The sequence below is a fragment of the Podarcis pityusensis genome, assembly GCF_964106645.2.
Source record: "Podarcis pityusensis genome assembly, chromosome: 3".
NCBI classification, from domain to species: domain Eukaryota; kingdom Metazoa; phylum Chordata; class Lepidosauria; order Squamata; family Lacertidae; genus Podarcis; species Podarcis pityusensis.
In genome coordinates, this window is record NC_138026.1 from 58,447,361 (window position 1) to 58,472,658 (window position 25,298).

The following is a 25,298-nucleotide window of genomic DNA, read 5'->3' on the forward strand; positions in this document are numbered from 1 at the left end:
CCATGTAAATACATTGCCAAAAGAACTGGTCTTATATATGATCTTGGCAGCACAAATATTAATTGCAACTCAATGGAAAACAGCCCCAAATCTTGCAATGGACGCTTGGTACCGCTCACTCTAGAATATAGCTATAGTGGAGAAAATCATGCGTAATTTGAGATTTTGACAAGGACTGGAACCTCCAGACACCTTTTATATGATTTGGCATTCCTTTGTGGCATTTACATCTGAACTGTCATTTTCAAGACAAGCCTGTCAAATCTGGAACTATTGATGATCTGATAAAGTTGATAGCCTTTATTTGGACTTTGTTATTTTAATTCAGGTGCACCTACTCATTCTGCATGCCTATTTTATAGTTTTTGTTTTTCACCTTTTATTTTTTTTGTCTGTTGTTATAATTGTTCTCTTTGTTTTATATACATTATAAAATGAAATAACAAAAAGGACTTTACAAAAATAAAATAACTGGAGGGCATCATGTGGGTTATACTCTTGGCCTCCATGGTGCACTTATATTATAAGTAATCATGCAGAAATGGAACTCATACTGTATAAGGAGCCTAACTGCTGGGCCTGTGGCCAGCTCTAACCCTAAGCCAGCCACTCTACTACCAGCAGGTTTCAAGGCATTGAACCTGAGGCTAGCAGTCAGTTGATTCTGAACTGAACTGAACCTTCTCACAAGGCCGATTTACCTGAGGAGTCAAGTACCTCTGATTCCAACAGCATAGGGGCACATCAGGCAGGAGACCAGAGAAAGGAGGAAAATCCAGTTTGCCTAATTCGGCCTTAAAATGTAAAACAGATGTCAGTTTGCATGTAATCTAGTTAATGTACAACTGTGTTCCATTTTCCCAGAGTTTTCTTCTGGTCAGCTGTAGAGACAGGATATTGGCGTAACTGGTCAGATAGCTCAGTGCAATTTTCATGTAAAGAATTAAAGAAGTTCAGACTCAAGACTCGAGATTACTTAACCAGATTTCAGCTACATCTATCATCATCCCTTATCACTGGGCTTATCAGCTGGGCCTGATGGGAATTGTAGTCCAAGGTCTGGAGTGTCTTCTAGTGGTGGCAACTCCTTTCCTTTCTTTGTATTTTCTCTGGCCTGGACCAGACTTAGTTGAACTTGAAGAAGAGAAGAAGAGTTTTGGATTTGATACCCCACTTTATCACTACCCTAAGGAGTCTCAAAGCGGCTAACATTCTCCTTTCTCTTCCTCCCCCACAACAAACACTCTGTGAGGTGAGTGGGGCTGAGAGACTTCAAAGAAGTGTGACTGGCTGTAGGTCACCCAGCAGCTGCCTGTGGAGGAGTGGAGACGCGAACCCGGTTCCCCAGATTACGAGTCTATCGCTCTTAACCACTACACCACACTGGCTTGGGTCCTGTTGAAGCCAGTAGGGCCAATTAATTAGGCTGCCACACTGAAAACAATGGGACATAAATGTAGCTGATTAACTTACAACAAAATCCTACAATGTATTCTCATAAAAGGCTGATTAAATTCAGTGGGGCTTACTCCCAAGTAAGTGTGTATAAGGTTTCAACCTTGGTGTGGATCTAACCCTCGGTTTTACTTTATCTGGAGTTTGCATGCAGCTGTCTCCATTAAGGTAGGACGTTTAGCAAGTATCATAGAATCACAGAGTCATAGAATTGTAGAGTTGGAAGGGACCACGAGGGTCATCTAGTCCAACCACCTGCAATGCAGGAATCTTTTGCCCAATGTGGACCTTGAACCCACAACCCTGAGATTAGGAGTCTCATGCTCTACCATTTTTCCTTTAGGCTTTTCCCCCTTGTCAAACATCTTGGACTTGCAGAGCTTTAAAAATCAATTCAGAAACGGGCGAGAAAATATTTAAGGAAAACAAACACAATACAGGAAATGGAAAAGGGGGGGCACTGGAGAAGTGTGAGCACTGTAACTCTCTTGATTGTTGTATGCAGTGGAACTGTGGTGCATTATGCAGAAAAGAGCCATTTGTTTTTTTCAAACATATCTGCAAGGGAAATTATCTAAGATGTAACTAAGCTGCAACTTAGGTTTTTTTTAAAAAAAGATTTGTTTAGGTTTCTTTTTAAAAAACCAAAAACTTCTTGACATTTAAACTCTGTGCATTAAAATCCTGTTTAAAAAAGAATGGATTAAAATGTGATTTCTCAAGACGGCACCTGTCATTCAACAAATCTTTTACAGAGTGTTGTTTTTCATAAAAATTTACCTGATCTTATAGCTCACAGATAATGCTCTTAGCATTTAAAAACACTTGAGGAATGCAATGCTATATCATAGGCAGGCAAGTTGAAAGAAGGTAATAAGAGAGATTCTTTGCTGTCTGTGAAAGACCCTTCTGGGCTTGAGGTTTTACAGTGTTGTGATTTGAGTGATATGATATATAGCAGAAACATCTGAGGCTCAACATAGAAGTGTGTTAGGAGTATGTAATCAAAGGTTAGAGGGATTTTGCTTGATTCTTACTCTAATACTGCACAGTTCTCAATTTGGGGACTGAACCCTGGAATATTACTAATATTTGCCATTGGCTATATTTTTATCCCACCCTTCCTCCAAGGAAATCAGGGCAGTATATCATTGGACCCCTTCTCCATGCACAGAATGTGCCTTCTTTTTGCCCCACCAAATACTCAATAGCAAGCACCCACATATTTTAAATTAAGAGGCAAGTTTCCAGAGCACAGCTTCCTACCAGAACTTCTGGCACTTCTCTTTTTAGAAATTAATCCCTGGGCACAACAATTCTCTATGTGGAAGAGTGCTGGGAGGATGGGGGAAATCTCAGATATCCTGGACACCATCTTGGAAAGGGATGAGACATTTCTTCAAAAGCTATTGGAATATGTAACCCTTCTTGGGAGGTGTGGTCTCAGGCACAGGTATATATCCTATCTATGGAATGCTTTCAGGTGACAATCAAGGAGAAAAGGAATTGGTAATAATGGCTTGTGTCAAGGACACGGAAAGAATCTTCTCTTTCATCTTTCCTTGTAAACTAATAATAGCTTTTCTGCCAGGAAAGTGTGAACTGACAGGTTTTTATGCAACTTGCTTACATGTCCAAAATGAAGGTTACCCTGGGCAACAGATAAGAGAATCCAAGTTAGGCAGATGCAGAAAGCTGCTGGAGGGAGTCCATTCTTCAGTTCTATTTTCCTTATCTTGGGCAGCAGGCTTCTGCAGAGAAATCTAACTGTCAATTTGAATTTCAGTAGGTCCAGATGTGCATCAAGTCATCAAATGCTCTCAAATCCTCCCTTTAGGAAGCTGTGCATTTCATTTGTAGCCACAACACCACCTGCCAATTTTGAATTTTGAGGCTGTGCAAGAGGTCCCCTCACATATGTGGCATGCTGATAGCAACAAAAAATTGTGTGGCACTAAAAGGTGACATTATTGGGGCAATGACGATCATTTGAGGAATAAAGTTTTAAAAAGCAACAAAACTGCAAGTTATTTTGCACATACGTAATACCCTTGATGTAAGCATGACCAGTAAATGGATCTGTCAAAAGTACTATGGGTTTTTGGAAGGCCAACAATAATTTTCAAATCAGAATTTCAGGTTTCATTTTCAGAGTTGAATTGCAAAATAGTGCATAGCAATCCTTGCATAAGGTGCACTGATGTGTAGTTTTATTTTCTCTCAGTACTTGCAGTTGATTCCCTTGCTGTATCTTAAAGTCTGCTTATTCATAACTTAATAAAGTGGTGATTGCTTTCTAGATTCATGACTACTTTGTCTTTGCAGTTCAGGTATGTGGAATATATGTGCCATTTTTTAAAAGCCAGTCTGGTGTAGTGTTTAAGGTTGCCCCCCTAAGCTCACTTACCTGTAAGTCACATTGCATTCAACAGGACTTATAGTTGAATAAACATAGTTAGGATTGCATTGTAAGAGCATCAGTCTAGGACTGGGGAGGCCCCAATTCAAATCTTCACTCAGCTGTGAAACCCACTAGGTAACCTTGAACCAATCACCATCTCTCAATCTTTCCTATTTCATCCTCATCATGGTGAGGATGAAATTGGAGGTGAGGAACTATGTATGATGTATTGAGTTTATAGACAAGGTGGGATTTAAATCCAATAGATAATGCCAACTCTCTTCTTTCTACCTTCATGTTTCCCTTATGTATTTTGATTTTGGTGTCTTTGCAAACCTGAGTATCATGCAAAGAGCTAAGATTAGCTATGGCTCCCCCTGTCAGATGTAAACTCAGTGGCAATGTATTTCCTGTTGTACAATTAAGTGGTAGAAGCATTTGCTACACCAGTGGTGCAAAAATCAAGTTAAGAGAAAGAGGTTCTGAAAATAAAAGAGGAATGAAGGAATGGTCAGTGAACATGACAATGTACAGCTTTTAAATCCAGATCTTTGATCCAGGTATACAAATTTTTATGAGGAAACCACCACCACAGTAATGAGTTAATTAGCGGCAGATAATGGAATATGATGCAGGCTGCTGCACCTTCTTGCACAACCTTCAGTAGCAGACCATGTGATAGTACTCTACCAGATTATATCACCTGGATTTTTTGCTCCACCCTTATTTTTGCTCCTCTTCCTCCTGTGGAAGGGCTGTGATTCAGTGGCAGAACATCTGCTTTGCATGCAGAAGTTTCCTGGATTAGTCCCTGACATATCCAGGCAGGACTGGGAGAAACCCCTTCCTAAAACTCTGGAGGCCATGTCTTAACTTCAGCCATTAGTTTAAAAAGGTAAAGGGCCCCTGGATGGTTAAATCCAGTCAAAGGTGACTATGGGGTTGCAGCGCTCACCTTGCTTCAGGCTGAGGGAACCAGCGTTTGTCCACAGACAGCTTTCTGGGTCATGTGGCCAGCATGACTAAACCACTTCTGGCGCAACGGAACACTGTGATGAAAGCCAGAGTGCACGGAAATGCCGTTTACCTTCCCACCACAGTGGTACCTATTAATCTGCTTGCACTGGTGTGCTTTCAAACTGCTAGGTTGGCAACCATTAAAACCTTCTTGTCTAGCCACCGAAACACTGCACCTGTCTCTTAGGCCTTGTTGAATGTGGATTAGAATACAGGCAACCACATAAACATCTCCAACTGTTTGTGTATTTCTGTAACTCTGTAATTCCTGGTGGAATTGCTGCTTTCCTTACCTTTACAAATGTGCTGTTGAAATGAAATGGCAAAAGGCAAATCCAGGGGGTGGCATCAAATAGCAGACAAATGGAGAGATGCTGGACAGTTCCCAAAGAATGCTCTTTGGTCGACCACCCAGTTCTGTTTGTTCTGTCACAGTAATATTGCTATCTTCATTACTACTGTGTTAGTAAGAAAGATAATGATGCACAAAAAATTGTCTTCTGGAACTGCCACTCTGGCTTAGAAAGAGCTATTATTATTGCCCTTTATGTCATTGTATGGTGCTGTCATTTTCTTTGCCTCTCTGCTCCTCCTCTGCTCATTTGCTGCGAATATAGTTTTGAGATTTGAAGTGCAATTCCCATTTTTAGAGTAAGATTAAAGGATTTCTCTAATAGTAATTGCACTCTTGGCAAAAAAAGGCAAATGCATCTTCAGTTAACAGTTTTCCCTAACCTTTCTTTTTCAAACACTCCTTACATAAGTAGGAGAAATGTCCCCCTGCCCTTATTAATCTAATTATCCTATAAATATATTGTGGATAAAAGAAGATTTTTAGATTAATTTCTAAACAATTTTTGTTGGGGGCTTTGGAAGGCAAAAACATACCCAAAGCAGATTGGGATGTGAAAATCAGGGTTGAAAACCCAAAGATTATTTCCCAAAATAGAAAGAAGTGTCACAGTTTAAAGAGCTTAGGACAGTCCACAGCAGAGCTTGTGCCTCTTATGAAATGGATTTCCTATTTGTTTTTGTCTCTGTTCCATTTACAGAAACGGCTAGATAGTAAAAAGTGGCATTCTACAGACTACGAGACATAATTGCAGCTACAGATGGGGCTGAAGACAAATGTTACTTGAAAGGACAGTCTTTTAATAGTTGCTGTGTGGGGGCAGGTGCATCAGTAGTGAGGGAAGAGAGTGTTACAAGGTAGTAGGGGAATGACAACATTTTTAAAAAGGCTTTTAAAGAGAGAACATGCTACATAACTTAATTTGCTTGAGTCCTAGGGATCTGAAGAATTGCCCCTTGCATGTGAATCTTCCTGTGTTTTAACATACACATCAGAGACCCCTCTCTGTGTTGCCATCAAGTGGAAGGTAATCAGGGAAATTGTCTTTTCAGTGGTGGCACCCTGGTTATAGAATGCCCTCTTGATGATTGCTCAGTTAGTCCGATTAGCTTTTATACAAGGCCAATATTTATTTGCTTGACTTTCAGATGCAAAGAGACAAAGAATGATTCCCTCCCCAGCAAGTTCAGTGGACCCTCTGGATACGTAACTTTCGGGTTACGAACGCGGCAAACCCGGAAGTGTATACTTCCGGGTTTCGCTGTGTGTGCACAGAAGCAGCACCTCTGCCTACAGACTTTTCAGGTTTTGGACGGACCCCCGGAACGAATTTAATTTATATCCAGAAGGTTCACTGTACTTGCAAAAGTCCTTCAGTTTTCGAAAGCACTCAGTGAGGGTGGGGGGATAGGAAGATGTCATTCCTGAGCTGAAGATGGGAATGTTCATGCATCACTATGTTCCCCAATTCTCTTGCAGAGATCATAGTCCCAAGAGAGCAGTCAGAATACTTACATCCTATTACAAAAGCTCTGGCTATCTAGACACCTTTCAAAAAGTTGTGGCATCTCCAAAACTGCTAGTTTTACGGGCAACTCCAGATGCACTTAACAGGTGTCAGCTTCTCCAAATTTCTCTAAACTGTAACTGTATCATAACAGGAGTAGAGAACTTCTTGCATTAAGGCAAAATTGGCCCAGCATGGGTACCAGTTTGGCTCAGGAGGCCATTCCCCATGAACCACTTCCTCAAAAGATGACACTTTGACGTCAGGTGAGGGGCAGGTGGAGGCGTGGCTTCCAATGCACAGTCCAGGGCCTTAAAGTGCTATCCTGGTTGTGCTTTAGCAAAGGAGGCTTGGTGTCACTGCCAATCCCATAAGTCAACATTAAAAACCACCCACTCACAACAAGGGGGGTCAGAAATTGTTTCCATGTATGCTTAACATAAGCGACGCGGGTGGCGCTGTGGGTTAAACCACAGAGCCTAGGACTTGCCAATCAGAAGGTCGGTGGTTCGAATCCCCGCAATGGGGTGAGCTCCCGTTGCTTGGTCCTTGCTCCTGCCCACCTAGCAGTTCGAAAGCACGTCAAAGTGCAAGTAGATAAATAGGTACCGCTCCAGCGGGAAGGTAAACGGCGTTTCCGTGTGCTGCTCTGGTTCGCCAGAAGCGGCTTTGTCATGCTGGCCACATGACCCGGAAGCTGTCTGCAGACAAACGCCGGCTCCCTCGGGCTATAGAGTGAGATGAGCGCACAACCCCAGAGTCGGTCATGACTGGACTTAATGGTCAGGGGTACCTTTACCTTTACCTTATGCTTAACATCACTTTCTCTCCCCACCCCACCAACTATCCCTTTCCCATCTTCTTTGCAATTGGGAAGGTTGAAAAGATCAGGAAGGGAAAAGGAACAATAAAACTGTAAAAAAAGAAGTTTAAAATATCAGTATTGATTTTTAAAATGGTCATTCCTCCCCACCCACCATGAATGTTATGTTGTGCAACACTTTGCAGTCCTCTGGTGGAAAAGCACCCTAAAAATATTAATACAGATAAATACAAAGACAGGGAGGAATACTTAATTCATAAGTATATGAAGTCAGAAGCATTAGACAGCCCAGCTTGTGATCCTAGAGGTTGCTTAGCATCCAATTCTCTTTGTGACAGAAGAAAGAAGTAAAATAATATTGAAAGGGAAATTGGTACTAAAGAAGCCTTTCTAGGTCATGATTCTTTTTACCCTGCATGAAAATAAAAAATGCAGGTTTGGCTCCTGAGCTCCATGAACAAACAGAAATGCTTAAGAGGGGCAAAAAGAAGGCGGAGGCAGGAAAGTCCCTTTCTGTCACTGCCTTTCATTCCTAGAACTCAGGTTCCAGGCCATTGTTTCCTTTCCACCTGCGCTTGTCCTTGTCTGCTTTTCTCCTGGTTGATTGTGAAGAGCCACTTGAGGGAAAGTGGTGTGTGAAGTACCTTTAAAGTGTTTACAATTGCTATCTAAAGGGCCTGATCCTGATCCTTAGCATTTCTGTAATAAATTATCTAGCAATGTAGGCTGGTTCACTTCACAGAAGCACCTTGGGGTGGTGATACCAGGCTTCACTTAGGGTGGCTGAGTGCCCTACTTTACAAAGGACAGTCCTCCATTTGAAGAGCTGTCCGGTTCAAGACCAGTTTTAAGACAAAGAAACACCAGAAAGAGGAAAAGTGGCCTATCAGCAATACCTGAACAGCAATAGTGAGATAATTATGCTTTGTTTAAATTATAATAATTCTTTCTAAATGTTTACCTACACATATGCAGATCTTATGCAAACCCCTTTCTTTCTCTCTCTATTTGGTGATATGTGTAAGTGGCTACTCTATCTCCACTCATTCTGGGACACTATGGGAACTTCACACTTAATGAGGTTTTATAAAATTGCAGAGGGCTGAAAAGAGGCTGATGGAATCTTGCAAATCGTTGGGGCTGCAAATACATCTTCCCCATGGAGGTTACCCACTGGTGGTCCCAGTATGTTCCCCAAATGCTTGCATGGCCATTGCTCCTTCCACAAGTGTCAGCAGGGCCCATGGAATCATACCAGAGCTGGTGGCAATTCTCCTCCAGAGTCCTAAAAGCAGTATGGTCGCTTTAGGAGCTGTAATTCTGGGAAAAGCTTACCTCCATAGTTTGATGCTGTATATCATATCGTAGGCCTTAGCAAAACCGAATATGCTATGTATAGTTTTCTCTGCTGCATCTAAAGCAGCTTGATCAAATACCATGGCAGATTGGACGCATGATGTGTTTAATTTGCAGCATGCTTCAAGGACCAGACTATGTATGAAGATCCCCACAAACCAAGTAGACTAAGAACTGACTCGCCATATATGTGACACTGAGTATTTGCCACAGTACATGCATAAACTACAAAGGGGAGATTTCCAAACACACTGTGCGTTATTTGCACAGCACCCTCAGTACACATGGCATTTTAGAGTAATAAAAACGAAGGGTAGGTTCCTACCTCAAGGAACTTACAAACGAATTTTACCTGGGAAAGGGGTTGCAGAAGACGACAACAGTGGAAGGGGAGGAGAGAATAAGAGATGAATTTCAGCAAATGCAGTTACATGTATTGGGGCTTTGTTTCAGATAGGCATGAGGATTAATGCTGGACTTAGACAGTACAAGAGATGGGGACCTCCAGCAGAACAGTATCTCCTTATCCTCTTCTGTTTGGTAGCATAGTTAAGTGTTACCCCAAAAGTGTGGCATGACAACATTGTGTTCTTAGTGCTCTTGCCCCTGCTCTACTTCATTGGCGGCTGCTTGTGTGAGGCATGGAAAACTCAGCTTGGTGATAGTTCATTATAAGATTTGTGTTACTAAACCTTAGTGGGAGAGAAGAGGCAACAGACTTCTGTTTTCAGTGGGCAGCTGTATATTGCCTGCAGCATCTCATTCTGACCTAAGGATTTAAGTCAAAGTACCAGGAAGTTGCATCCCTGCTGTGGTTCATGTCCACTGCATTCTCCTGAAAGTTGATAGACACTTTGCATTGTATTTTGTTATTGTATCCAGCACTAGTTAAAGCACTGGTGTGCCATGGAGTCACAGGAAGTGTGAATGGGTTCTAACAAATGTAGTGCTAGGTGCATTTTTGCTCTATTTTAAGCCCCTCAGTAAATATGCAACAGATACACCAAGTTTTAATTCTGTGCCCCTGCTGTGAGGCTGGCCAGAAGCAGTGCGCTTGTTCTTGTGCTACTGCTGTCATGGCAACATGCTCTACCACCACTCCTACTGAGAGGTCTGTAGGCTCAGCATTGGTGCTTTCCTGTTGCTAAGCATCTGCAATGCTTGCTCCAGGCAGGATTCACTGTTCCTTAAGAGTAAGTACAGAGCAGCAACATGTTATTTACCTCACGGAAACCAGTCCCTGTTACAAACACAAATACACTGCTGCTCTGTACATACATACATACATACATGTATGAAAGAGAGAAAGCACAATATGTTCCGTACTGTTGTTTGGCAGTAGGTACCTATAAGTTATACAAAAGTTGTTTCCACAAAGAATATTCCTTTGCTTGAGAATCTGAAACAAGCAGAGTAGAGATCCTCTCCCCTGACACTCAATTTTCTTCCCCTCTTCCTACTTTGCAAACTGGGTTTCTTCCATTTTAATTTTTCAGTGATTTCAGTATGAATAATGGGAGCATAATTTCCTTGAATCTATTATGTCAACCCCACCTCATCTATCCTAAGGTTTATATCTAAATCTCTGCTGTTCTGGGTGCTGAATTTGGTTATAGCGCAGGACAAAAGGCTAGTTTCCATGCTAAACAGGTTTTCCAACATAAAGATAGGAACCCTGAGTAACCAAGTTCCCAGCTCTGTGTTGGAGCACCTATGTATGAGTAAGGCAGCACTCTTCAGACTAATATAAATTATCTGTTTATTATTAATTAAAGTTGTATACAGCTCTTCATCTGAAGATCCCAGGGCACAGTTCGCGACAGAATAATACAAAATGAGAAAACAAAATCCACTAGAAAGCAAAAAAACAAACAAATAACACCTCTTCCTGCAAACACGTTTTAAAAGCCACAGACTGTTAATCAGCGGAATGGCTGTTTGAAGAGAATTTTTTTTGCCTGGCACCTGAAGATATGTAATGAAGGCTCTCCCTGGGGAGAGCATTCAACTAATGGGGAGCCACTGCAGAAAAGGCTTGTTCTCATGTTGCTACCCTCCAGAACTCTTGTGGAGGAGGCATGCCTTCACTGCCACTAGGTAGTCTAAATGATGAGCCTCACCAGTGTTCGACTTCATTCAACCAGAGTCGTCCCCGTCCCCCGTCCCCCAGTCACATTCAAGCCGTCTCCTAGTTTGTTTCCCTGCCCTAAGCTCTGTAGTACAGCAGGGAGCCAAGCGGGCTACATAAAGTGTAGTGTAATACAGTATACGTTTTTAAACAAAATAACTAATAACTGACTACCACCACCCTGCACAGACACCTTTTCCAGCTAAAGTAAGTATATTGCTAAATATACATTATGGGATGGAACCACGTTGGGAGAAGCAGTGGCCCACATCAAGCATTTGATGTGAGTTCCTGGTGAACGGATTGTTCTGTTGGCTCTGACTCCATTGGTCATATGTTTGGGGATGCAATTACTGAATATATTTTTTTAAAAAAACTTTATTGAAATTCAAGAATAACATAAATAATACACACACTCTTAATTCGATAAAAAAGAAAGTGTCCATGTACAAATATTCTTCTATGAATTTACAAAAATTAAGCTTAGGTTAAATTTGTACAGTCTCCTTTTTCCTGTCTTTTTACTAACGTAAGGTAGGCTTCCTATCATTACCCAATGTAAAGTTCCTTTCTAGTGTTGAATGTACTTCATTGTTACCTTATTCTTTCTGTATTTTCTAATACATTCTTACAACAGTTTGTACCCTTTACCTTATTTCTACACTGTCACTTTAAAAAGGGTCATTCGAATGCTGCCATAGTTATTATACTACTATTATATTTTTGTAAGTAACTCTTATACAGTGATTACTGAATCTAGGTGTCCCCCCCCCCCCACGCTTGTTGAGCTGACAGTTCCAACCATCTGTTACACACAAGAGATCCTTATAGAGAGTAGTGGGTGAGGAATGTGCGTCTGAATCTCTAGAGCAGGGTGTGTGGTTGCTGCAGCCTGGTAAACAATTGGTAGCGTGTTACCTTCACAGTTCTGTAGAAATTGGTGTCAAGATACAAATTTGTTTCAGTTGCTGATTTCTCTTAACCAGATATCTTACTTCTGACGAAGTATTTCTATAGTCTGTATAACTCCTGTTGCCTGTTTTACTATATTGCAACACCATTTATTGTTTTACAACTGGGATTTCCAGTTCGAAGGAAATTTCATGATGGCATTATGTGATTAAGAAATTACAATGTTACGAAGAACATTGAATGGTAATTTTTGGACTTTAATTCTTGTGAAGGGGTTTGTAGATCTTGGTGGGCTAAGAGACAGGTTGCAAATATACAGACTTTTTTTAAAAAGAAATGCTTCCTACTTTATTAATTTACCTTATTAAAACGTTTGTTGTTGTTTCTTGTATTCACATCTAGATCAAAATAAAAAATTATGATAGCAACAGGAGGAGTCATAACAGGACTGGCTGCCTTAAAGCGGCAAGACTCTGCCAGATCCCAGCATCATCTAAATCTTGCGACATCAGCAGCTACCGAAGAACAAAAGCCAGTAAAACGCCGACCCAGAGCAGATGTAGTCGTGGTCCGAGGCAAGATTCGACTTTACTCCCCATCAGGATTCTTCCTTGTTCTGGGAGTGCTTATCTCATTTCTGGGGATTGCTATGGCAATCCTTGGCTATTGGCCTGAAAAGGAGCCTTTTCCGGAGTCTGAATACAGCTTGCCACTAAATGATACCCAAGTCATAGAAAAAGAAGATGGAATTATAATTCGTTTCTTTGAACAGCACTTGCATTCTGATAAGATGAAAATGTTGGGGCCTTTCACTATGGGGATTGGAATCTTTATATTTATTTGCGCAAATGCTATGCTCCACGAAAACCGTGACAAGGAGACAAAAATCATACACATGAGAGACATCTATTCCACTGTCATTGACATACATACTCTGAGGATCAGTGAACAGAAGCAGCTAACTGCGGCCTACACAGGCTTAGCGGGGGAGAATGAAGTCAAGCACAACGGAAGCTCTTACGCATCACGGCTGGCTGCAAATACAATTGCACCCTTCTCAGGCTACGCAAGCAACTTTCGAATAGACAGCAGTGCTGAGGAGGAGGAAATTGCGGCTAGTGATGGCAAAAACACTACTCATCTTCTGCCACCTTTGCTTACTGAGCGCTCTGGTTCAGTCTTCGGCCTTTACCCTCACTCTGGAAAGTCAAAGGATGATAGGAGTAGCAGCTCTTTAAAGTGTGAAACGAAGTCAATTGTGTCATCCTCCATCAACGCTTTCACGTTACCTGTAATTAAACTAAATAACTGTGTTATTGATGAGCCCAGTATAGACAACATTACTGAGGATTCTGTTAGCACTAGAGGCAGGCCTAGAAATTTATCCATGGACTCTCTACCCATACCATCAACTCATACCAACGACATGTACAAACATTCCAGCACATTGATACCAAGAAACAGTTTATACGGAGACTCCTCATCCAAATCTTCTATGAATCTTGGGCCCAGTACAGGAAAGCTTCTGTCACCTGGTGCAGCCAGAAAACAGTTTGGGTCCAACACCTCTTTGCATCTTTTGTCCGTGCACTCAAAATCCCTAGACTTAGATAGGGGCCCTTCTACTCTCACTGTCCAAGTTGAACAAAGAAAACACCCAAGTTGGCCAAGACTGGACCGGAGCAACAGTAAAGGTTATATGAAACTAGAAAACAAAGAAGATCCAATGGACAGGCTGCTTGTGCCATCAGCAACAGTCAAGAAGGACTTTACTAACAAAGAAAAACTTCAAATGATTTCCAGATCGCATAATAATTTGAGTTTTGAACATGATGAGTTTTTGAGTAACAATCTAAAACGTGGAACTTCTGAGACAACATTTTGACAGGGGACTAAAATTAATGTGTCAGTATTTTTTAGCAAAACAAAACATTTTGACACGTGATTCTTTTTTGGTTTGGTTTTCCAGTGAAACTGTCACAAGCCTGTTTTTACCAAATGTTTATATCCGATTAAAATGGCCTTGTGTTAGCAAAGGTGTTATTTTTCACCTCTGCAGTGCCAAGTGTTTAATGTCAAGCAGCTTGTTCATCAAAACACTGCACTGGCATAGTGATGATTGGATGGTGTTCGTGCTTGGATGGTAATTGGATGGTGGTTTGAGAATTGATATCTTCTTAATTTACAATTGCAATACTGTATATTATCACTGCTCAACATATCTCAGATCCTTTTCCTCCCAGTCATTACTCGTTTTGTTTCTATGTAAGCATGCTATCTTTCATTACTGTGAGTCAACAATACGAGCTGACTGAATAAGCTTCGATGTTCAGAGCCATCAATGATGGCAACATGTTAACAATGGTGCTTTTAACTGGAGATGGAGATGGATGGAAGGTTTGCTGTGGTGGAGCCAAATTTAGCCCATCAGTATATCCAGTGGAAAAATTGACTGTTTTCCTTTTAAAAAGAAAGAATTCTATATCAGCAGGATTCTATTGAAAGGAATAATAGGATTCTATTTAATATAGATTCTATTCTGTATCAAAACCTGCGTTCAAAGCTTTCAAATGAGGTGTGCCATGTGGGTATTAGTGTTTTGAGCAACATGAATGAGTCCAAGTTTCCCTTGGGCATGTGAAACTAGTTCATGGTTTTTCTTGGAATCCAAAGCGTAAAGTAGATAATGAGTATGATCTGCAAGGATATTTCTGCCGTGCAATAAACACATAGCATATTATCTGTGTAGTAACAGTTCATCCCCGCTCCAAGCAGGGAATGCACAAAGAAATTCTCTGTAGGTTCCACACCAAGCAGGGAATGCACAAAGAAATTCTCTTACATATGATAGTAATAATGCATTCTCTAATATTAATAAAAACTGCTACCATATTGATTAGGATTTGCAAGAAAGACTATGCAGATTGAAAACCATTTTTGTGAACTTGCTATAATCAACTGAATACCAGTGTTGTCTGTAGTTCTGTTATGACGACAAGGGGATGGATTAAGCTAGAAAGCTGAGATGGTTTCTGATCTAGGATGCTAAGAAGAAGAAGAAGAAGAGTTTGGATTTGATATCCCGCCTTTCACTCCCTTTAAGGAATCTCAAAGCGGCTAAGATTCTCCTTTCCCTTCCTCCCCCACAACAAACACTCTGTGAGGTGAGTGGGGCTGAGAGACTTCAAAGAAGTGTGACTGACCCAAGGTCACCCAGCAGCTGCATGTGGAGGAGCGGAGACACGAACCCGGTTCCCCAGATTACAAGACTACCGCTCTTAACCACTACACCACACTGGCTCTCAGTAAGACAGCTGGTTGTTCTAAATGTGGGACTAGGGGCTAGGGGTTGAATAAGGCTCAGTGCTAGGGGGATACGAGTAGCACTGTGGTCTAAACCACTGAGCCTCTTGGGCTTGCCAATCGGAAGATTAGCAGTTTGAATCCCCACAACAGAGTGCTCCGTCCCAGCTCCTGTTAATCTAGCAGTTTGAAAACATGCCAGTGCAAGTAGATAAATAGGTTCTACTGCGGCGGGAAGGTAAATGGGGTTTCCATGCTTTCTGGCTTCTGTCACAGTGTTCCATTGCACCAGAAGTGGTTTAGTTATGCTGGCCACATGACCTGGAAAGCTGTCTGTGGACAAATGCCGGCTCCCTCAGCCTGAAGCAAGATGAGCACCACAACCCCATAGTCGCCTTTGACTGGACTTAACTGTCCAAGGGTCATTTATCTTTACCTAAGGCTCAGTACTGGCCAAGAAAAATCCACCTTGTTTGACGATATCACTGTTACAGCATTTTTAGGTGTTTCTTTAGAAGTATGAGGTATGGTATAGCTATACCTGGCACTTCAGAGATATAAATTTCAATATGTATGTACCCTACCTGTCAAAGAGTGGGATGACAGTGCATTCAAGTAGTTATGGCATTTAAATAAATGATGTGTGGAGAATGGTTGTTCTGTTGTACAACAAAGCCTTTTTCTGGTTATAGTGTGAACTCAAATAACAAATATAGTGGTACCTCTGGTTACATACTTAATTCATTCCGGAGGTCCGTTCTTAACCTGAAACTGTTCTTAACCTGAAGCACCACTTTAGCTAATGGGGCCTCCCGCTGCTGCCATGCCGCCGCTGCACGATTTCTGTTCTCATCCTGAAGCAAAGTTCTTAACCCGAGGTACTATTTCTGGGTTAGCGGAGTCTGTAACCTGAAGCGTATGTAACCTGAAGTGTATGTAACCTGAGGTACCACTGTACTGCAATTCATTAATGATGCTGACATTAAATATGAACCTGCTGTTGACCACAGTTTTCAAGAACTAAAACATTACTTGTTGCAGGGATACACTGCATTGTGAACTGCTGCAAAGATGACGATACTGATAGCAGACATTTCTTCTCCTCCAGTTGGGTCACCGTTGAAGTTGAACGTTATTGCTAAAGAAATTAGCAGTGTGAATAGGTCTACCAGAAAACTTCCTTACATTGCCTTAAGGCAGTTAGACCCTAATCTTGCCAATGAGTCTATTGTAACCCATTCCACCCCTTGTGGTTTGGCCAATAGGATCACAGTGTTAATTGGTCATTTTAGCAGATGTTTCATATTTTCACTTAACCTAAATAACTCAGGAATTATTTGAATAGCTTCTCCCTAAACAATCAGAAATGTAAAAATGTTGTACACCAGTTGACTGTGAAAGACAAATAACAGATTCCCGCCCCCCCCCCATTAATGTCCAGCTCCATATTCTAACAATGTGGTGTTTCTTTGTCAAAAGCATTACTTGCCCAGTGAATTGAGGCATAGTGTTAATCTGTTAGAATCTCAAGCCTATATATTGTAACAGAGTTGGCTACATATTTTGCTATGAAGCTTTTAATAACTTTCTGGTCAGTGTTCTTAATATATTTGCTATTTTTTTAAAATAAAAACCAAATGTTAAACTACGCGAGTATCATAAATGTGTCTTTGGCGTTCATTAGTTCTGCTGTTAAAATGAAAAGGGAAGGACAAACTAATCATTCTTTGGTGTGAGTCCTTTTCCTCCCCTACATAACAATCAGTGTCGGTGCTCCTTACTGTTTTACAAAGGAGCAAAATCTTTTCCTAAAGATATTTCTCAGTAACAAGAACAACAGAACTATACATTCAAAATAACAGAGGGCCCAAAATTAATTACTGAGTGCATCCCAACTTCAGTCAAATAGAATTAATTACTTGTGTGGGCCTTGAGCACTTAACCAAGATTTTCGACAATACTGCATTTAGATTGCATCCCTGGATAGCAACATCCCACATTGACTATGGCATTACACAGGGTTTCTGCATCATTCATGCGTGTCTTGGGGAGCTGTTCATTCAGTTGTTTAATGTGCACCCAACACTAGCAAAATCTGTCTAGCTCTGAAGAAGAAGAAGAAGAAGAGTTTGGATTTGATATCCCGCCTTTCACTCCCCTTCGGGAGTCTCAAAGCAGCTAACATTCTCCTTTCCCTTCCTCCCCCACAACAAACATTCTGTGAGGTGAGTGGGGCTGAGAGACTTCAGAGAAATGTGACTGGCCCAAGGTCACCCAGCAGCTGCATGTGGAGGAGCAGGGAATCGAACCCGGTTCACCAGATTACGAGTCCACCGCTCTGAACCACTACACCACACTGGATCTGGAAGTCTCCTTTGTGTTTCAGACAGAGTTTATTTATGTGTAAAGTATTTCGATACTGCCATATAATAAAGAAGGCCTAACACAGGTAGCACCTAGAAGAGGAACCCTGAGACATGGGATTTTGTGTCGCTGGTGACACGCCATCAAAACTTAGTACTACATAACACTGATAAATATGACCAAAGTGGGTTTTTGTCTTTTTTACCCAGATTACTTTGAGCTCCAGTCTTGCTGAGTTTTTGAAATACAACTAGTAAGACTATCACAGACAAAAAAGTGGTTATCCACAGGGAAAATGTCAGCATACGAAAATCAGAATAATAAGCAGCATTTCCTTAAAAGAAACCCTTTAAAAAGATCCACAGCATTCCCCAAGATTCCCATTAAAAAGCCTTCCCCTTTCCCAGATGCACAACTAAATGGATGCAAGCCAAGGTTTACATTTAGTATCAGTCAAAGAAGCATAAAGAAGTATTTGCATCTAGAAAAGGACTTCCTTGAACGATCCATATCTTTGCCAAGAGCACTCCAGGAACTGGAGCTAAATACCATGAAAGATATGTAGCTCCAGCTCTTCTAATGTAAGAATTTGTCTGTTTTGCATTATTCACCCTCTGCTGAGTAAGAGTTATGTTGGGTCTGATAGTACTGGATATGGAATGAAGCCAGCCAAATGTTGCATTTTATGTGCGCGAACAATTTCCTGCATTTTGCTAACAACAATTTTGTTACCCTAAGGGCAGTCAGGGCTGGTTCCTGTGGCATCGACACTGGTCAGGTGGAATGCTAGGAGCCCAAAGAGTAGGCGGAGCCCAAGCCAGTGATGGGCAGATCTAATTCTAGTCCCCCCCCCCCCCGCATTTTTCTCTCCTGAGTTCTACAAGGTCAACACTGAAGCTAAGTAACAGTCATACGAGAAATATGTAAAATAACCAAGCAAGTATTAGAAATCACCCCAGAAATGGCCCTACTAAACATCTTCCAAGACAACAATGCCCACTTACACCACAAAGAACTCATAACCCACCTACTCTCAGCAGCCAGAAACATCATAACCAGACACTGGAGAGACCTGGCAGGAGTAAGCATGGACCAATGGTACCAAATAGTATGGGAAACAGCCTTGCTAGAAAAATTAAGCAATAAACTGAAACTGACACAGGGACAAATAGAAGAAGACGCCTTCACCCCAGTATGGCTCCCCTTTATCACATATAAAGCCCAACAAGACAACGACAAAAATCCACCAACAGCATAGAAATCAATATGGCTAACCTGATCCAAAACACCCACCCACCCCACTCACACATGAAAACAAAGACCACCACAGCCAACCACAAATGAACAGCCACACCCTAGGCCAACCCCAACCTCTCTCACCACCAAAGGATCACAAGTGAACAGCAGAGAACCCACACAAGCAAAAACCCAATGTATTAGTTCATAGAATTAAATTGACAGTCTTATGAAAAGAATCCAGTTGTATCTGTAAGGCTAATGAAGAAGATTTTAAAGACCATAAGCTTTTCTGGGGAATTATTTACCTATGTTATTGATGGCAAGAACAGAACTGGAGCATGCAAGTCAAAGTTGCTGTTTGTTTGTTTGTTTGTTTGTTTGTTTTATCTAAACATGTCAGGGTGGTTCACAACACAGTTATCTCTGCTAACTGAACTATGAACTCACCTACACAAGCCCATTCTTGAAGCTGTAGTTTGATTCCATTAACCAGAAAAAGAATAATGACACTGCTGTTACTTTGATCAGTATTTTACCTATTCTTTCATTTGCCTTTGCCTGAAGAAGGGTACAAGTTCACACTTCCAACATTTTAAAATTAGCTGGTGTCTTACTCACTAAGCATATTTTATGTCCTCTGGATCCTATATACTTACAAAGATTTTGGCCTTGGGCAAGCTTATTTCCACTATTTTTAACAGAATGCAGTTTCAGGTATTAAATTGACACATTTCTAACCATTCAACATGACAATGGTACATATCTCTGTCTTGGATTTTCAGTTGCCCTTCTGCAAAAGGAAGAGCTCCTTGCATTTGTGGAAAGGTCTCTGATCCAGCAGTGGTTTCCACGGGGAGAAATTGTGGGAGGGGGAGAGATTTTTGCCAAATCCCCCTTCCCAAGTCTCCAGAACAAGGACTTTTGTGTGGAGAAGGAATCAGCGAGTTTGTCTTACAGATGCAACTGGATTCTGAATAAGAATGTTAATTTAATGAGCTGAACAAATAATATGAACCAGTACTTTGGGATCTTGCTTCTGCTAACGGGTGCATCCTGTGAGTGGAGTTTCATTCAAGGGATCTCAGGATCCATTTTGCAGACATTTATTTTAGAAGCCATTGTCCTTTTCTGAAACTAAAGCTGATCCATTTAGCTCTGCACTTTGCTACTGATCCAAACCATAATTATGTCCACCAGCCACAAAGGCTGCTGTCTATTTTTCCTTTAGTTAATCAACTTAAGATAAGAATTCTTCCATCCCTAACAGTCTAACACTTTATAATTAATACTGTGCTTTAATCAATTGTGTCTTTGCCTAAAGTTCTATAGGTTACCTGTTAAATGTGTGCCCTTTAATCAGTTTTAAATGAGTTGCTTTTTAAATTTCATTGCACAGTCTATTAATTCTTCTAATATAAGAAATGATGATAGAGGCAACTGATTTACATAACATTAATTATGCTGCGTCTTTGACAGAACTTTCCTAATTAATTCCCCCCTTAAAAGTTATAATCTTTAGACTCTCTCTCCAATAGATAGCCTTTCTAAATTTCTATTCATTTTCTTACATGCAGCAAAGTAAAGCATGGAAATATAGGCTGTAAAATCTTAAAATGTGCCTTTTAGAATGAATTCACTGATGTCCACCTCAAAGTCACTGAACACATGGAGGAAAAGTGGGATGCTCCCACTGAGTCTACTTGATGGTTCCACCCACTGACCTGTATGAATTCAGTAGAAGGTCAAAATGGGGAGCCTACATGTCAACTGATTGGTTCAAAATTGGAAAAGGAGTACAATAAGGCTGTATATTGCCTCACTGCTTATTTAACTTATATGCAGAATTCATCATGTGAAAAGCTGGACTGGATGAATCCCAAGCCAGAATTAAGATCACCGGAAGAAATATCAACAACCTCAGATATGCAGATGACACAATTTTGATGGCAGAAACTGAGGAGGAATTAAAGAACCTCTTAATGAGGGTGAAAGAGGAAAGCGCAAAATATGGTCTGAAGCTCAACATCAAAAAAAACTAAAATCATGGCCATTGGTCCCATCACCTCTTGGCAAATAGAAGGAGAAGAAATGGAGGCAGTGCGAGATTTTACTTTCTTGGGTTCCATGATCACTGCAGATGGTGACAATAGTCATGAAATTAAAAGACACCTGCTTCTTGAGAGAAAAGCAATGACAAACCTAGACAGCATCATAAAAAGCAGAGACATTACCTTGCCAATAAAGGTCTGTATAGTTAAAGCTATGGTTTTCCCAGTAGTGATGTATGGAAGTGAGAGCTTGACCATAAAGAAGGCTGATTGCCGGAGAATTGATGCTTTTGAATTATGGTGCTGGAGGAGACTCTTGAGAGTCCCATGGACTGCAAGAAGATCAAACCTATCCAGGAAATCAGCCCTGAGTGCTCACTGGAAGGACAGATCCTGAAGCTGAGGCTCCAATACTTTGGCCACCTCATGAGAAGAGAAGCCTCCCTGGAAAAGACCCTAAGATTGAGGGCACAAGGAGAAGGGGACGACAGAGGATGAGATGGTTGGACAGTGTTCTCGAAGCTACAAACATGAGTCTGCCCAAACTGCGGGAAGCAGTGGAAGACAGGAGTGCCTGGTGTGCTCTGGTCCATGGGGTCGTGAAGAGTCGGGCACGACTAAACAACTAAACAGCAAAAACAACAACACACATGTGCACCTGTAAATGCATAGGCTCCTCCTCCTCCACATGACAACATGGAGGAGCATGCGTGCATTCAGCTATAGATTTGTAGGCTCAGACTTTGTACTGGGCATGTGGTGAGTACAACAGTGTGGTCTGTAAGCGCAATGGGCACAGCCCCACTTCCCCTACCATTGCATCCAGTGAATGTCTGGAGGCTGGAGGGCACCTGTGAACTGGCTCTCTAACAGAATAAGGCTAATTCCCTCGATTCTTACACTTCATTCTCCTTTCCCTTTTTTCCCCCTGTTGCCCTTCTCTGCCAATACAATAACATTTTGCATTGTTTTTAGCCATCTTCTGCACGGTGAGCAGATGGTACGTTTGCACATTATCTGAAAACATGGATATCACTTTTCTGAATTACAGTTGGGTCAAAAATCTGTTACTCAAAGGCAAGGAATTTCAAGCATGCTTCAGAAATAATAATGTTCATAATGTATTTGGGGGCTTCTTCTGGTAGATTATATTGCCCATGTCACAAGCTTTTTAAAGGATTTCAATCACCAGTGTGGAGTGCTTTTTGGATATAGGTTGACCCTGCTAGTCGGATATAATGAAACAATACCTGTTCCTGCTGAGTCTTCATTATCATTTTAATAGAGAGATCACACTGATATGCTGTGAGAGAATTATATCCTTACCAATCATGTAGCTTCTCCATCAGAATACGAAAGGGTCTTAGATACGGAGCTCCAGTGATGAATGCGTAGATGCTGATATGAAATGGGGGGGGGGGTGAGGTAAAGAAGCATATTGCTCCAAAGGAGATTATCATGGATCAAAAGGTACAAATGAAACTGCTCACATTCAGCCTCTGTTGAAAGGAAGGGACTTTGTCTGGAAGAAGAGCCTGGTGAATTGCTAAAGAAGGACACATTTCCTAGTTTCAGAAAATAAAGATCTGCAAGTTGAGTGTTAATTTGAAGTAGTCAATGGACAGTAAAGTAGATTCAAATTAGTATAACTAAAGGAGAGACTATAAATTGGGATGGGGAATGTGTGGCCCTCCTTGTGATGTTGGACTATAACTTTCTTTTTTTTAAAAAAAAAATTTTTATTAACAAACCAATCAAGTCACATTAGTTCCAAATTACAAAACTGAATTTTAAATTTTTGTTGGGGGTACGAGCTCAGAAAGGGATCCAATCATCTCTATTGCTGCTGCCTTGATGTTCACAGTTCTGTCCATTCCTCTCTTTGTTGTTTTCCTCATCTCTTCTTGTTGTTATCGTATATTTTTCCTTTCATTGTGACCTCTGATAGTCTCCACAAGCGAGTTGAAAACAAGCGTTATTATAGTCCTGTGTGGATTTTTCCATTCATCCAGGAGTCATATTCAGACAGCAGATGCATTTCACCACTTCCATAGAAAATAACCTTAACGTCTGCTCATTAATCTTTGCAGGCCTGTCACTCCCTTCTCGATCTTCTCAGGGGGTTCTGCCAGATCAAACACAGAGTCCAATATAATAACAAAGCCATGGCTTCCTCCCCCTCTTGATCGTCAATCCTGCAACAAAGCCTGCCTGTCTTTTTTTTTTTAAAGCAATTTATTAAGTTTTACAATAAAAATAAACATAGTAAACAATGTAACATTGATCTTAACATATTTTCACATTTTCTTTAGACTTCCTCACATCTCCCGCTCCCATTTTCATCGTTATAACGTTTTGTCAGCAATTTATCATCTTATTTAAAATTCTTATATCCCTTATATTTCATAATCTTATAGTTCTCAAAAGGAGCTAAGTTTCACAATCTTACTTATTTTCTTAAAAACTTCTAAATTTAGTGGTGCTCAGTTATTTTGATCTAGCGTCTTGTTTAGCATTCACTCAAATTACAATACTTTTGTAAATAGTTCTTAAATTTCTTCCAGTCCTCCTCAATCCTCTCTTCTCCCAGGTCACGGATTCTGCCGGTCATTTCAGCCAGTTCCATGTAGTCTATCAGTTGTATCTGCCATTCTTCCAGTGTGGGTAGATCTTGAGTTTTCCAATGTTTTGCGAGAAGTATCCTTGCTGCTGTTGTTGCATACATAAAAAATGTCTGGTCCTTCTTTGCCACCCCTTGGCCGACAATACCCAAAAGGAAGGCCTCTGGTTTCTTAGTGAAGGTATATTTAAATACCTTTTTCAGTTCATTATAAATCATTTCCCAGAACGCCTTCACTTTAGGGCAAGTCCACCAGAGGTGGAAGAACGTTCCCTCACACTCTTTGCATTTCCAACACTTATTATCAGACAGGTGGTAAATTTTGGCAAGTTTGACTGGGGTCATATACCATCTATAAATCATTTTCATTACATTTTCTTTCAGAGCGTTACATGCAGTAAATTTCAATCCATTGTTCCACAACCTCTCCCAGTCCTCAAACATGATATTATGCCCAATGTCCTGTGCCCACCTTATCATAGCCGATTTAACCGTTTCATCTTGTGTATTCCATTTCAACAGCAAGTTATACATCCTTGAAAGTACCTTAATCTTTGGTTCTAACAATTCTGTTTCTAATTTCGATTTCTCCACCTGGAACCCTAGTTTTTTATCATTTTTAAAAACTTCTTTAATCTGAGCGTAATGTAACCAATCTCGCACTTTGTCTTTCATTTTCTCCAAACTCTGCAATTTCCAATTGTCTCCATCCTTTTCTAGTATTTCCCAATATTTTGGCCATTTAGCCTCCATATTGGGTCTTTTTCGGGCCTGCCTGTCATGGCGAATCTCTTTTTATAACTGCGTCATTCCAAAAGCCTTTGATTCCTTTCCAGATCTCCACAAGCCAAACCCTTGGTTAGTAATTCATTTCCACACAGTTTCTTAATCATCCCGCTTATAATCAATTATTGCAACGGTTCTTCTTGGGGGGGATTGTTAGGTAACCACATAGAGAAAAAAAGAAAAGCCCCCCCCCTTTCCGTCCCGTTCCGACATACCGACTTCTTCTTGATATATTTTCCTGTTGAATCCGGCCCGTCGCTCAACTTCACAGAGGTCACTTCAATTAGCAGTCTAAACTCCCGTTTAAACTCAAAGCATGTGCATTTGCTGCTCTCTAATTGTTTATTTTAAGCTCCTGCAACCAGGTTGTGCGATCAGAGACAGCGTCAGAAACCCACACGAGTGCTGTGCACCTAGTGCCCTCACCCCCATCTTCTTTCGAACTCGGGGGTGATTTATCGGCAACCGCAGGCGAAGGCAGTGTTTCCCCCATTCCCTGGGGAAACAAGGGAGGCTACATATTCCCATATTAGCCTCTTAATTACCTCGTGTGAGCCGGAGAGATGGTATTGTCGGCCATCTTCCAATGCGCCCCTAGCGGCCCCCCGTTGGACTATAACTTTTATCACCCCTGACCTTTAGCCATGCTGGTTGAGACTGGTGGAGTCCAACAACACATCCCCCATTCCAGCTATATGCAGACATTACTACATTGTAAATTCACATTGGTTGGAGAAAAGAAAATGCATTTAAGTTATAGGTTTGTTATGTAACCCAGTCAGGAAAATGAAACCCAGTATAATGAAATAGATTGATCACAGCCCAAAGCAGAGTTAGAGCATTTAAGCCCTTTGATTTATTTACATTTGTTTGAAACCATCCTACTTTTTAAATGAGCCCCCTCATTTGACCTCTCTAGCCCTTTGTAATTAAAAAACCTTTTAATGAGGGTGAAAGAGGAGAGTGCAAAATATGGTCTGAAGCTCA

At 41.0% G+C, this 25,298-nt stretch overlaps 1 protein-coding gene across 2 annotated transcripts in view; it reads left to right on the top strand.

Annotated features, from left to right (window-relative positions):
* The window catches only part of TMEM200A (transmembrane protein 200A), a 46,911-nt gene extending 30,009 nt beyond the window's left edge, over nucleotides 1-16,902 (top strand). For both annotated transcript variants that reach the window (XM_080999699.1, XM_080999698.1), the window contains one exon: nucleotides 12,354-16,902. In XM_080999699.1, the coding sequence (XP_080855825.1) occupies nucleotides 12,370-13,836 (1,467 nt within the window). In that variant the 5' untranslated portion in view covers nucleotides 12,354-12,369 and the 3' untranslated portion in view covers nucleotides 13,837-16,902. The remainder of the gene's footprint in view (nucleotides 1-12,353) is intronic.
* Nucleotides 16,903-25,298: the final 8,396 nt, after the last annotated feature.